Below are 13,295 nucleotides of genomic sequence, written 5' to 3'. Positions count from 1 at the left end.
AGCAAGCACAGAAGCCTCTGAAGACCCAAATATTTGTCTTGTTTTTTAAATGTTTGTATCTGGCAAAGCACAAGGATGGGTAAAGAGTGCCCAACTCCAGACTGATAAACATCAGAAGGGACACTTTCATACTTCATTGCTGTGCATAAGCTTTTCAAGTTAGTCTTGCTTATCACATGACACCTTGACTTGCATTTCATAAGCAAAAAAAGAAAAAAAAAGGTTTTCATTTAACATTTTCAGGAGCTGAAAATGCAATTATAAAAATCTGTTTTATTTCAAGTTACTGTTTAAGAAAAATATGAAAACAAAACCAAAAAACCCAAAACCACAGGTCCTTACAACACTTAAACCAAGTGGCTTATCTCAGCCTTTATTAGAATAATTACAACTAAAAGAAACATGGTGCTTCTATTTTCACAGCAGAACACGCACCATAGGAAGTAATGAGCTACAAAGCTATAGCAATACAGTGAAAAAAAAATTAAATAAACCAAACCCAAAGCTTGCTGCAGACATTACAGCTTCTTTAAAATGAAAACCACAGGGCAGAGTGCAAGGCAGAGGCAGCAAGAGCATGGAGCTAAGCTCAGAGAACTGGGAGCCTGTCACACCAAGCACGGGATCAGCCAGCGGTGTCCTAAGCACAGTGAAAGCAGCAGATGGGCAAGTGAAGACGGTGCTGTGCTGTTTCCCAGTCCTGCTCAGCTCCCCCTGCCGGCACAGCAGGCAGGTGACAGCGGGCCCGGTCACTGAGCCATCTGTGCCTCCATGGCCTGCGCTGTCCACTCCGGGGCTGTCTGACTGATCTTCTCCAGCAGGTTGTTCACCTGGAAACACAGCGACTGAATCTGCTTGTCCCAAGTCGGCAAAGCTTCACGGGCTGAAAAGAAAAGAAAAAACAACCAATACTGAACAAAGTAAGTCTTAGCAATTCCCTTGCCTTGTCAGCTGCAACCTTTCCTTTTGCCACTGCCCTCACCCAGCTCACAAAGGAAGCCTTCCTGCAGTGACACCAGGATCACAAAGGCTGCAATTATTTTGGCTGCCTGTTACAAGCCTAACTCCCTCATCAAAGCAAATTGGAACAGAGAACTTCCTGGTAAACCTGTTCCCAGAAGGAGACTGATGGAATAAATTCACTCTTTCCTGTGAGTAAGAGGATGCAAAGCCCTCTGCAGGGAGTGGGTGAAGTGTCAAGGTTGTCCTTGGTGGCCAACTCTGCCATCTCCTGGCTACAGCAGGACAAGCAAGCTCACTTCGGGCAGAAGGGATTATTAATAAACTTAATTTCCTGATCCTGGCAGGGACCACCTCAAAAAGCTCACTCTGAAAGGTGCTAAAAAAATAAATTATACTGTGGTTTCACTTACTCTCAAAGTGAACAATTCCATCAATCTGATCAATAAATCCGTTCATGCGACCCTCAGTTATCATCTGAGATGCAATCTTCTCTGCCTAGAACAAGGAAAGATGTCAGACACTTAGTCCATGCTCAGAGAAGTTAGAAATTATCCACACTTAACAGTCTTATGGGTTTTTAACAACTCAGGGGGGAAGGAACCTACAGACAGCACGCATTAAATGATTAGACAAACAATCAGTGGCATCTAACTCCACTGTTGTTTATTCCACATTGTGCTACTACCACTCTCATAAGATGTACTGGATACTTAATCTTCCTCATAACACAGAATATTTAATTATTCCCTAATATTTAACTAGTTTTCCTAATATTTATCACAGATATTTTCTCATGCCATTCATGCTCCTTGTTTAAAAATAAAAAGGCAGGAAACGGATACCTTGGCTGCAGGGATCTCTAGTAATGCTCCAAGCTCTTCAAAGGTAATGTTGTTGTAAAGTTTGCTTGCAGATAGTAAGTTGTGTTCAATAACAGCTCTGTCCAGAATACTGGAACCTTTAGGGTTAGATGAGGGAAAAAAACCCCAAAACATTACTGTAAGATTGATAGATTGGTTTATAAAGTACAGTAAATGAAAAAACGCTTCTCTTTTTTTTCTAAAGTGTTACATGTGCAGATGCATCTGCCTTGCATCCCTGTTAAGCTGTGCAGAGAAAGCAGACAGAAACAAATGGATGGCACATGGCTGATTTTACAACAGATAAACTCTTTATTTAATTTCTAGAGTAAGCAAGTGGAGCCCTTGCTACAAGACTTACTGTCTGAATTGAGGGGGTTTGACCTCCTGTGATCCTAGCCTGACAAATGGAAAGACCATTGGGGGTTTTCTTATTGTTCATTATGGCTCTTAGGGGTACAATTAACCTCTCTCTTACTCTGCTTGTGATAAATCCTTATCTGATGTCTCTCCCCTTGACTGAACAGTTTTCAACAATAAAACTCATTTGCCCCTTAACCTCTAGCTGAAGATAAACACATTATTAAACAGCACCTAACCTGCATTCTTTAAGGACAAACAGTACAGGTTATAAATAAACAACAAAGTCACCAAGGGAAGGAATGCAGCATATATTGCTAGCAAGTACCTTTAACCCAGTTTTCACTTCTACAAGTACATGGTTACTTATTATTCCTTAATCAACAGTTATTTTTCACTAGAAAGATTTTCCTGATTCAGAGGTATTTCATGCTTATGTATTTTTCCACTTTTATATTCTTCCAGTCAAGAAAACTGAGACCCGTGTGTTTAGGATACCAGTTAAGTCATTACTTGACATTTTTTCTGACTGTTCAGATGTTCAGGACTTAGTGTCACGTCAGTGGAGATGTGTGTGAGGTCCAAACCATCCCCTCACTATGTCAGGAAGCAGTTCCAATACATGTATCATCAGTACCAGACCATTTATGGCTGCATGCCTGTCATGGGTTTCTAGGCACCCTACTCTGAACAGTGCCTGAGAAGCTCAGGAGGACAGAGACTCCATTAGCAACACTGGAAAGTTGTCAGTGATGAGGACTGTACAAGGACATGGAAAGAAAATGTGACAAGTTATCCACCAGACAAGTATTTCAAAACCTTACTGGCAAATCAGAAAGATGAACTATATTTAAGAAGCTTTACTATCGAACTATACATGCTGAAAAATATTTCTCAAATGATGATATAACAGTAATAAATTCTTTTCCATGACCCTTCTTGACTGATTGGGGAAGTCTAACTTCGATGGATGAACATCTTGCATTACAAGGTTTTAGAGAAGTGTGTACCATCAGCTGTAGTCGCTTTCTGGTGAGGCATTAGCATGGCTGCAAACTCTTGCAGTTGATTTCCACGGATAATTCTGTCCAGATACATTTTCTCCAAGATCCCATAGGCTGCAAGCTGCTGGCATCTCTCATCCTTGAAGAGAGTGGCAAGCATGCGGGAACGCTGTTGTCCTAGGAAAGCCAAGAGGAATTCTCACACCTGACCACCAAAACACTGAGTACTTAGAGGTAAACAGCAGGAAGTTATCTTTTTCCCCAATGCGTGCAAATAACAGCCAACAAAGCTCTACTGAAGAAGGAATTTGGTTGTGCTCAGTTCACAAAGGCAAAGACACTGCACTAATCCAATTCTGAGCTAACAGTCTGCCACCACGTAATTCTGACATCGTGGTCACAACTTTGGATTCCTCACCAAATCTCAGTAATACAAGTAAGACACAAGCTGACTTGCTCCAAGGAAAATACCTTTTACACAGAAAGGTAAGGTGCATTTTACCTGCTGATGCCAAAATAGTGCAATGCAGGGCGTGTTTCAGCGCCTCCAGGCGCTCAGTCTCATGGACGATGCTCTTGTAGGACAGCTCGTTGTACCTCTGGGCAGCCTCAATGAACTTCCTCCTGTAGTCGAGCACCCGAGCATAGCAAACCTAGAAAGGAAGCACAGCTCAGGAAAAGCAAAGCAGCAGAGGAGGCTGCAGAAGACAGGTGTGTAAAAACTGCACACTGTCAAGTGATAGCTTCCATAAACACTGCTCTTCTGCTTCCTGGGGAAAGGTGTGCCTTCAAAGAATTAGCTTGACTTGACAGGTCCTTGCTGAAGTATCAGGGAAATCAATTGCAAGGGCATTTCCCACCACTGCTCACATGTTAAACATTGCAAATATTGAAAAGCCAAGCATTGAGCCTAAGTAATTGAAATATTCTACAGCTGATACTGTACTTGTGTGAGTTTCCCCTTCCCTACTGGCACTGACAGCAATTTGTTTCAAGTATTTGCTTTTCCCTTTCAGCATGGGAACACCACCTAAAATTTCTTCCTTCCTTTATGCTTTTCTAAGATTCACAGAAAATATTTACACTTTCAATTTAGTGCACACTTCAAAATGTAATAAGGGATGAGGAAAAAAGGAAAGGGAAATCCAACAAACAAAAACCACCAGATGCTGAGTTACTGCTCCTGGCACATCTGAATTTTAAACACCACCACACCTGACCAATTCTGTTACACTCAGTCATCACTGCTCCTCACTTACTAAAATGGTTTGAGAAATTTGTGTATGAACTATGTACACTGTAAACCCACAAAAAAGCAGGAATGTCAGCAGTTAATTTACTATTTAAGACTTTAAGCTACTTTTATGTATGGAACTTACTTAATTACTTGGGGGTGGGAGGACTACTACTGTCTCTAATATTGTATGCAATTTTTCCCCTCACTTAGATTTATAGACAAAGGTGGAGGCAATATTTCCGAAAGTATTTCAGATGCTTTTTAGCCTACTTTTATTTTCTATCAGTAAAGCTGGCATTTAAGGAATCATTACATACTTCTCTCCAAATGGTAAGGAATGACTTGTTTAATAACTGCTGAGATGTGTCTCTCAAGCTCCCAAATCCATGTAGCTTTTCCCTTTGTCTTTTTTTTCATGATGAAAGTTTTAATGGCACTGCATTAAGACATCTCAATGTGGAAATGTCTCCCTTTAGAAATGTCTCTCTTTAGAAGGAGAAAGTAATAAAGCAGGTTAGACAACCTTATAATGGATTTGCAGCTGTTCATTAGTTGATTCATTCTGAAGCAGGGAAGCTCGGTTGATGTAAGCTTCTGCTTGAACTGGGTCATCATCCTCCAGATACAGCCTGGCAATTTTCAGGTAGGTCTCAAGTTTATAATCTACATTGTACTGCCTGCAGAGGAAAGAAAAAAGCAAGTGCTCAGAGTTGCTCCAGAACTACCTGTGCTCTTAGCAGCTTTAACATTTCTTATGCTTCTTAAGCACTTGGCATCACTTGCTTTACCCTGCTTTCTTCTGCCCCACTGCCAAATTAGTGCTTTCTGTACAAAGTAAGGGAATTTGAGATAAATGCCAATACAGAACTGGCTCCTGTAAACAGCAGCTGAAATAATGCTGCCCACCAAGACACAAATGCACACTCTCATAATCTGTTTTTTGTAGACTGGAAGTTTGCCACCAGTGGTGAGCCACTTAAGAATCAACCTTGCAGTGCAACAAATAAGTAGGCAAAACCTACAGCAATTCCTTCTATGTACACAATGAGAAAGGGGGAAGGACTGCCAGAGAAAACTAACTGCAAGGGTTCTACAGGTAAAAAACCTAAACAAACCAAACTAAAACAAACCCCACCTCACAAGCACACAGAAGAACCCCCAACTGCATTTGTTAACATCCAAATCCAGTTACAATCTGTGTCTTCATTTTGAACTGAGAAGGTGGACACATTAAAAAACTGCCACCTTCCAATAACCTTAGAAACAATTCTGCAAAATACTATTAAAAATACTTGCTTATCAATAACACTAATTAATAGTGGGTAACTTCTGGTGCAGCAAACGCCAAAATTCTCACTTGCTGCTCTAGTTTAGAGAGAGCAGTTAACACAGAACTGGGTGTCACATACTTTTGCCCTGTTTCCAAAGGGATCCCCACCAACACTTGTGCTGCGTTTCTCCAGTCTTCTTCTTTCTCATAGATTGATGCAAGATGTTGCCTTATTGAAGCCACCTGAAGGACAATAAAATCAACAGCAAAGGTAGCCATCATTTACAGAGCTTTTACAAAGGTGAAACAAATCTTGCAAGAACTGGAGCACCAAGAGGCACAAGCCATTTCTTGCAGTTACAGCTCATATCATGCCTGTGAGGTAGGAATGACATGATCTGTGATTAGATCCTCATGAGAAACTTCTGCTTTGGAGAGCAGCTGTCAGCAGGTAAAGTATCAGTGCTTACAACCTGGGTTTTTAACTGGAAGTGTGGGTAAAAGCAAATAAATCATCTGATGTATCTGATTTAATTTATGCACAATCATTATGACATACATGCAAGCCTGTTTAGCTCAGAGTAAAAGCTGCTTAAAAAAGATGAAGAGAAGCAAAATAAAATAATGGCAGAAACTACCTTGACTTTCCACTTCTATACTAGATCCTAAGGGATTTTTATATAAACAGATGATACTGTGCATTTGTACAACAAAACATAGAATTGAACTGAAAAAGCAGAGCAGCATATTTAGTAGTTAAGCAGAGTAAGATTTCAAGAAAATATTTTTTCCTGGTAAAATGATTATGGCTAAAATAAACACACAGAGAAAATTTATTTCTTTTGAAACAAAGCTATTTTTCAAGGTGCATGCTCTTCACACCACCTGTTTCACTACTTGGGTAAAAGGCAATATAGTGAGTAGCAGCCTGTCTCTCCAGCCACCTCCAGCAGCTCAAGGACTGTTTCACTGGAACAAGCCAATTACTGGAAGCAGAGGAATTACATGTCCATCATCATGATGAAGTGACAGTCTGTAATCTTTGCACAGTCCTAAGTGCTCTCTGCATTTAGCTCAGGTTTTCCATGCACAGGACTGAAAAACTGGACTCTAAGTAGAAATATCTGTTTTGAGCAGCTTTTTGAAAGGTTTGAAATAGTCAGCAGACAAGGAGGGGAAAGACTAAAGCCAAACCCACAAGCCAAAATCAATTTCACCATTGATGTCTCACCTGTTCTTCAAATGAAATAACTCTGGGCTGTATCTTTTCCAAGGTGAAGTGGTAAATTTCTTTGGCTGTGCTGTCAGGCAGACTTGGAAGATGTGTACAGAAATCTGTCAGCAGCTGCCGTGAGATCACCAGACTGACGTTCTCATTCACCACTGGTTCAGAGGTGCACAAAAGTAAAACACAGAATAGGTGCAGTATTTTTCAGTGCCTTCACTACAGGTCATAATTTACTTCTACATTACATTTGAATATTTAAATTTTAAAAACTATGCAAGTGAAGGGGATTTTTTTTTCTTTTTTTATAAAGGTGGGTTTTTCTATTCTTTCAGAAATTGTTTACACTAGAGGTCACCAGAGTTCTTAACCCCTGACAGATAAATGAATTGTTCACGTTGATTTAGTTCTCAGTTGCTGAAATATCTTGGACAAAGTACTTTTTTGAGCTAAATCTCACTAAGCTTATTCTCAACTTTAAAAACATTATAGGAGATATAATTTACAGAGATGTTCCAAACACCCAGTACAACACACAAAAAAACCAAACCCTAACAAATTCTTGGCAATTTCACAAATGGGTGAAGAAGGAGGCTGTCAGTTTAAATGCCATTTGGCATCCAGTACCAACTCCAGCACTCAACAGAGACAGCTCTGTTTTCACCTTCTCCTGCTGACAGGTTGGAAAGCTGTAATAACCACAAAGCTTACAAATCCATTCCCTCTTCACTTCTGAATGTGCTGATGAGGGCTCCTCTTCCTGCTGTGTCTGAGCTCCAACAGGACAAAAATATATTGCATTTACACAGCTAACAAACACACAACCCCACAGACCTCTGGCCTCCACTCAGTGTACAACCACTTACACCACTTATGCACTTACTTGCTTCTACAAAAGCCTTGAGAGCTTCAAGCTGCTCTGCACCCGACAGCTGAATGGCTTTTTCCAGTATCTGACGGTACCTGTCCATAAATAAAATTTGAAAAGGTTAAAAATCACACATTTTTTCACTAAGAACTTCTGCCTCTCTGCGTACTTTCTATGTCAGAGCCCTATTTTTGCTCATATTTTCTATGCCTTGAGGTGGCAATTCTCCAGTTTGTTCCCAAGTGTCATGAATGTTCACCTGGAATTGGTACCTGGCTCTTCTTAAATCCCAGGACTAGATTCTCAGGTAACAGAGCCCAATCATTTTGTTATCTAAGAACATATGTGTAATTTTGGAAGTTTAAAACAAACAAATAATAATTAAATAATAATTTAAAAAAATTATCAAATGCCCAGGATAGTACATAGAAAAAGTAATGAAAACCATGCTGCTCGTAGATTCAGATTAATCAAGGCAGTCAAACATTCAAAATGCCACATTCAATGTGAGTGAGAAATAGTGTTGTGATAAATATTAAGCTACAGCCACTTGACACCAACACAGGTGTACTCCACGTGTTTTCAAGTGTTTATTCCTGCAAAGCATAACAAGTTCTCTTTTCTTGTTTCAGCAAGCTAACGAAACTTTGCCTCAGTGTGTGTGAAGTATTACATCGGCGTGGAAGCCACATTTTGAGGGGAAAATTTCCAAGGTTTCACAGGAAAACCCTAAAAGTGACACAGCCCCGCTAGGACACAAGCAGGTGGCCAGGGAGCCAAAGAATTCCCGGTGACAGATCCGCACCTGGCGGGACTCCGGAGTGAAACCCTCCGTGACACATCGCGCCACGAGAAGCTCAACCCCTCAGGGCTGCCGCCCAAAACACACACCTAATGACAATGGCAGTAATAAAACGGCAATAATGGAATAGCAATAATAAAAGGGCAATAATTCTTAATGATAACAAGACAGTCGCTGGTACATCCACGGCAGCAGAGGAAAACAAACCCCCGGCCTCTCTCTGTAGCACACCGAGGGGCAGCAGCTAAGCCTTGAGGGGGCTGAGCAAACCTGCCCATGAATGAAAAAGCTACACAGCCATGAGGTGACACCTTCCTGTCTCCTTTTTATTCGAGGAAACGCGGCCGCTGGGCACGACCCACCCTCGCAGCGCACGGCGCCCCCTCACCCTGCGGGCGGCTCACACCCCTCGCCCCAACCCGGGGAGGCGGCGGCGGCGGTACCCGGCAACTCACTTTCCGGCCAGGTCCTTGTGGGAGCCGCTGGAGTTCATCAGCTGCGCCAGGTCCTGCCTCACCGCGCCCGCCGCCATCTTGGGAGCCGCCTCCTCCTCCCACCATGGAGCCGCGCGCGCCGGCGGGAGGAGGGAGGGTGCGTGTCACGTGACGGGGAGCGCGCGCAGGCCGCGGGAGGGGGGCGCGGGCGGGCCGGCCCCGCGCGCGGTTCGGGGAGGGGGGCGGGATATCCCACGGCGTTATCCTACGGGAATTACACCGCGAGTGGGATACGGCCGGCCCCGCCGCCACCGCCTCCTCCTCCTCCGCGGGTGGTGCCCGCGCGCGGCCCCGGAAGCGGACGGCGGGGAGGGGCGGTCCCGGAAGCGTGGGGCGCTGCGCCGGCGGTTGCCAGGGCGGCGCGGTATTATGGGATGCGGCGGGGGAATGGCGCGGGGCGCGTGATTTTGAACAAACGCGGCGGCGGGATCGGCGCGGGCGCGGCCGCCGCCGCCGCGGCCGCCGGGAGCGGCACCGGGGGGTGCCGGCACCGGCCGGAGGCATCGCTAGCGGAGGGAGGAGAAGAGCGCCCGCCCGCCCGGTGAGTGCGAGGGGCGGGAAAGCGGCGGCGGGAGGACAGGGAAGGGGGCGCGGGCACGGCTGACAGCCGCCTCCCGCCGGTAAAGAACAGGCCCGGCCTCGCCAGGCGCTCTCCCCGCAGTGGGCCGGGCTCCCGGCTGGCCCCGCCGGCCTCCCCGGGATAGCGCGGACAGTCGGTCCCGGCCGCCACTCCGCCGCGGGTGTGCCCGCCCGGCGCGTCCCTTCCCCGCCCCGCCGCTCGCCGAGGTCAGCTGCGCCCGGAGCCGCGGCGGAGCGGCGGGGTCACGGCGGCCCCGCGGCGCGGGCAGGCTCCCCCTCGGAGCGGGGTCTGCGCGGGAGACGCCGGTGCGGAAGGGGTTGGGGTTCGCGGCTCGGGGGCGGCGCCGGGGCGGGGCGGCGGGGGCAGGTGCGGCGGGGGCGGGAGCGGCGGTGACGGGCTGAAAATGGCGGATCTTTCGAAATACGGTGGCGGCCGGTGGCGCTGACGGGCCCGGGCCGCCCCCGCTAGGTGAGAGCCGGCCCGGGGGGTGCGGGGGCAGTGGCCGCGCTGGCCGCACCGCGCGGGGCCCGCGGCCGCCGGGGCTCGGCGCGCCGGGCCCGGGGCTGGCGGGGCCCGGCTGCCCGGCCCGGGGACAGCCAGTCGGGCGGCTCCGGGGCCCAGGCGGTACGCCGGCCGGGCAGAGCGGGTCGCTCCCGGGGAGCCTTGCCGGTGTCAGCGGGATGCTCGCTCCGGCCGTGCCCGCGGAGCTGCTGCGGTGCTTGCTCGGCTCAGCCCGTGCCTGGGCGCACCTGTGGCCCGAGCGCGCTGCCCGGCTGGGGACAGCCCCCAGGGAATGTGTCCGCCTCTGGCCTCCGCAGTACGAGAAAAACAAGCAGCTCCTGGAGAGGGTCCAGTGGAGGCCACGAAAATGATGAGGGGTTTGGAGCATCTCTTGTATGAACAGACACTGTGGGAGCTGGGATTGTTTAGTCTAGAGAATAGAAGACTGATGTCATTAATGCATATGAATATCTCAGAAATGGGTGCCAAGAGGATGGTGGCAGAGTTTTTGGTGGTGCTGAGCAGCAGGATATGGATAAGTGGCCATAAGGAAAAATACAAGAAGCTTCACCTCAGCATGAGGAAGGGCTTTATGCTGAGGGTGGCAGAGCACTGGTACAGGCTGCCCTGGGAGGTTGTGGAGTCTCCCTCGCTGGAGACATTTGAAACCCACCTGGCCACGGTCCTGTGTCACCTGCTCCAAATGGCCTTGTCTTGTCAGGGAGGTAGGACTGGATCATTTCCAGGGGTGCCTTTCCAACTTAATGATTCTGTGAAGGTAGCCAGACCATCTTTTGGGATAGTCCCATCTTTTCTTGTCGCCATCTTGCTTGTTATGAGGTATATCAATATTTGGAATGTTTTGAATTATTTGTTAATATAATTAACTTTGAAGCATGTAATGTACTAATTATGTAACGCTTGACATTGAGGATTTGGGTTCTGGAAAGCCCTGTGGCAGGGAGAGCACATGAAACTGCCCACTGGAATATACTGTAATCAGGAGGAAAGCTCTCAGACTTAAGATGTCAGGCGAGGAAAGGATAGATATTTAAATTACCTTTCATTAGTTTCATCTTTCTGAACTGTTCCTTGAAGTATATTACAGTTACTGTAGGAAATACTGAGTATAGAGAAATAATTTGAAGTGTTCTTAGTAATGTTTACATGAAACTGGCAATAGCAAGTTACTGAATCATTGAGTATGTGGTTAGCTTCTTCTCAATAGCTTTTGGCTTATTGGAGGCAAGAAGAATAGTAGATTATCAACTGAATATATTTTTTCTGTCAGTGGAATCTTTTTGTAAAATTAAATGCATTAGACTTGTCTTTTTTTTCTTCTTTTTAAATTATTATTTATCAAGACATCCAATTTACATATCTGTCAATGAGTTACATGTTAGTTGCATGCCTTGTACTGAGTTGCACCAACCTAGAGAGGAATGTGTGGTTGTATTGTTCTGTGGGCCAAACAATCTTATAGGCTGGCTTGGAGAGTGTGTTTGAAAACACAGCCCAGGCTCCCTAATGGGATAAAAAAGTACTTCATGCTCCTTGTGATGGGGTAAGCTTCAGCAGTTTGTTAGGCAAGGCTGCTTGTTCAGCTTACATATCAAGAACTATCTGCTGATGTTTGGTTTGCTTACACTTTAATGTCCACGTTTAGAACTGAATGTTCTGAACAGTTCTGTCAGAATTCTTGAGGAGTTTTAAATGCTTTCAGGTGGAGTAGCTACTAACCACAGGTGCATAAGAAGGGTGATGTCAGAATTCAATCTTAGAGATGTTGTTATCTCCTACACTGCAATATAATTTATTTTAGATTTGGAAAAACTGTCAAAACCCCTTGGGTTATTTTCTCTTACTTTTGTTTGAAAAATGTTTTCAGGGGGAACTAAGGTAGGTTGGGGGGGGTTGTGTTTTGGTTTCTGCTTCATCAACAAACTGTGGTTCCTTATCTGTCCCTTGGTGTGATTGTGCTTTTGTTCTCTATAGGTGCTATAGAGGTAACACCTGCTGTGAGAAGCACATCCTAATGTCCTGAAGAGGTTGTGCCCTACAGCAGTGCCAGGGTGTGGTGGGCACCTTCATAGCAAGTACCTAGGAGGTACACTCAGGATTCTTCTTCAGGTTTTTAATTATTATTCTTAGTTCCCAGAGCTTCCAAAGAGAAATGGAAAATGTTTCTTGAATTCTTGTTTTGAAGGTTTGTATTTTGCCAGGCCTTATATTTGCATAGCTTGGTTTCCTCAGTTGCTCAGAAAGCTGATAAACAGCATGTGGCTTTCAGCACAGCCAGTGACTAGGCTCACCTGACAACATTAGAAGTCTGGAAAAGAATGTTCTTGCACAAGAAAGAGGGAGACTAACAGAATAATCCCTTGATTAGTCATGGGGCACAAAGCTACATGAAGTGAGAGATTCCTGTGTTCCAGATTTGGATGTAGATTGGTAGTTCCTTAATTGGGGCATCACTCCCCTTCAGCAGCATCCTTCTGCTATTGGATGTGTTGCTGCCCACGTGAGGGGTATGTCCTTAGTGTTGGGCTCTGCTTTGATCTGTTGTGTGCGTTCTAGGTACATACTGAATCCCCATCTTTAGGGACTGTCTGTTTTGGGGGTTCTATTCCTTTGCAGTAACAGCAGTTTCTGTTGGAGACTCAAGCAGTCTGTTTTCCTTGGGTGAAACGATTGTTCCTGTGAAAAGTCTTTCAGGTGCGATCCCTTGGTGCTGCTCTGGTGCTCACAGACTTTGAACAGAGCTGTCTCAGCACACTGACTCACCAGAATTTGTTTACTACTTTGTGGGTTAGTTTTCTTCCCGGGTTGGACACCAGTGTCAATGGCATGGAGAAAATGGGTTTGTGACAACCTACAGTTGGGTTTGGATGGCTTTGCTCCTGCCTGGCTCCTTCATCTGGGTTGCCCTTGCAGTTATACAGATGTTTGCTAGCACAAGGAGGGAAAATGGATGGAAACAAAAAGGCAGATGCCAAAGGTGGACAGGAGACCTTTAGCAGTAGTGTGCAGGTTTAATACACACAGGGAATTGAAATATAGGGAAAGTCATGCTGCTGCTGATGTACACACAGAGCTGCAAATGCTGCTGTTTGAAATAACCATGCAATAAA

General features: G+C 45.6%; 2 protein-coding genes across 8 annotated transcripts in view; one reads left to right on the top strand and one right to left on the bottom strand.

Annotated features, from left to right (window-relative positions):
* Positions 1-335: 335 nt before the first annotated feature.
* On the bottom strand, positions 336-9,340 carry COPS4 (COP9 signalosome subunit 4). Its single transcript, XM_064711175.1, has 10 exons — positions 9,045-9,340; positions 7,803-7,882; positions 6,926-7,077; positions 5,834-5,937; positions 4,948-5,101; positions 3,690-3,840; positions 3,194-3,364; positions 1,806-1,921; positions 1,374-1,458; positions 336-883 (listed from the first exon to the last, which is right to left on the bottom strand). Exons 1-10 carry the CDS (start codon positions 9,119-9,121, stop codon positions 750-752), a joined length of 1,224 nt encoding a protein of 407 aa, XP_064567245.1. The 5' UTR covers positions 9,122-9,340; the 3' UTR covers positions 336-749.
* Positions 9,341-9,493: 153 nt separating this feature from the next.
* LIN54 (lin-54 DREAM MuvB core complex component) overlaps positions 9,494-13,295 on the top strand; it is a 39,734-nt gene continuing 35,932 nt past the window's right edge. For 2 of the 7 annotated variants that reach the window (XM_064711174.1, XM_064711168.1), the window contains exon 1: positions 12,160-12,271. The gene's annotated coding sequence lies outside the window, so the exon portion shown is untranslated. Of the gene's footprint in view, positions 9,625-9,842; positions 9,969-10,042; positions 10,132-12,043; positions 12,064-12,159; positions 12,272-13,295 lie in introns of those variants that run through there. The other 5 variants (XM_064711169.1, XM_064711172.1, XM_064711170.1 and 2 more) reach the window with 5 other exon arrangements.

Source organism: Zonotrichia leucophrys, chromosome 4, assembly GCF_028769735.1.
Source record: "Zonotrichia leucophrys gambelii isolate GWCS_2022_RI chromosome 4, RI_Zleu_2.0, whole genome shotgun sequence".
In the NCBI taxonomy this organism is placed as follows: domain Eukaryota; kingdom Metazoa; phylum Chordata; class Aves; order Passeriformes; family Passerellidae; genus Zonotrichia; species Zonotrichia leucophrys.
Note: the sequence above shows the minus strand (reverse complement) of the source record. Positions and strands in the feature narration are given on the sequence as shown.

Excerpts from the sequence above, each read along its gene's own strand:
- COPS4 (XM_064711175.1), bottom strand. The coding sequence starts at position 9,121 with ATGGCGGCGGGCGCGGTGAGGCAGGACCTGGCGCAGCTGATGAACTCC. Across the intron at positions 7,883-9,044 it reads CACAAGGACCTGGCCGGAAA|GTACCGTCAGATACTGGAAA; the intron begins GTGAGTTGCCGG and ends ATTTATGGACAG. Across the intron at positions 1,459-1,805 it reads TAGAGATCCCTGCAGCCAAG|GCAGAGAAGATTGCATCTCA; the intron begins GTATCCGTTTCC and ends TCCTTGTTCTAG.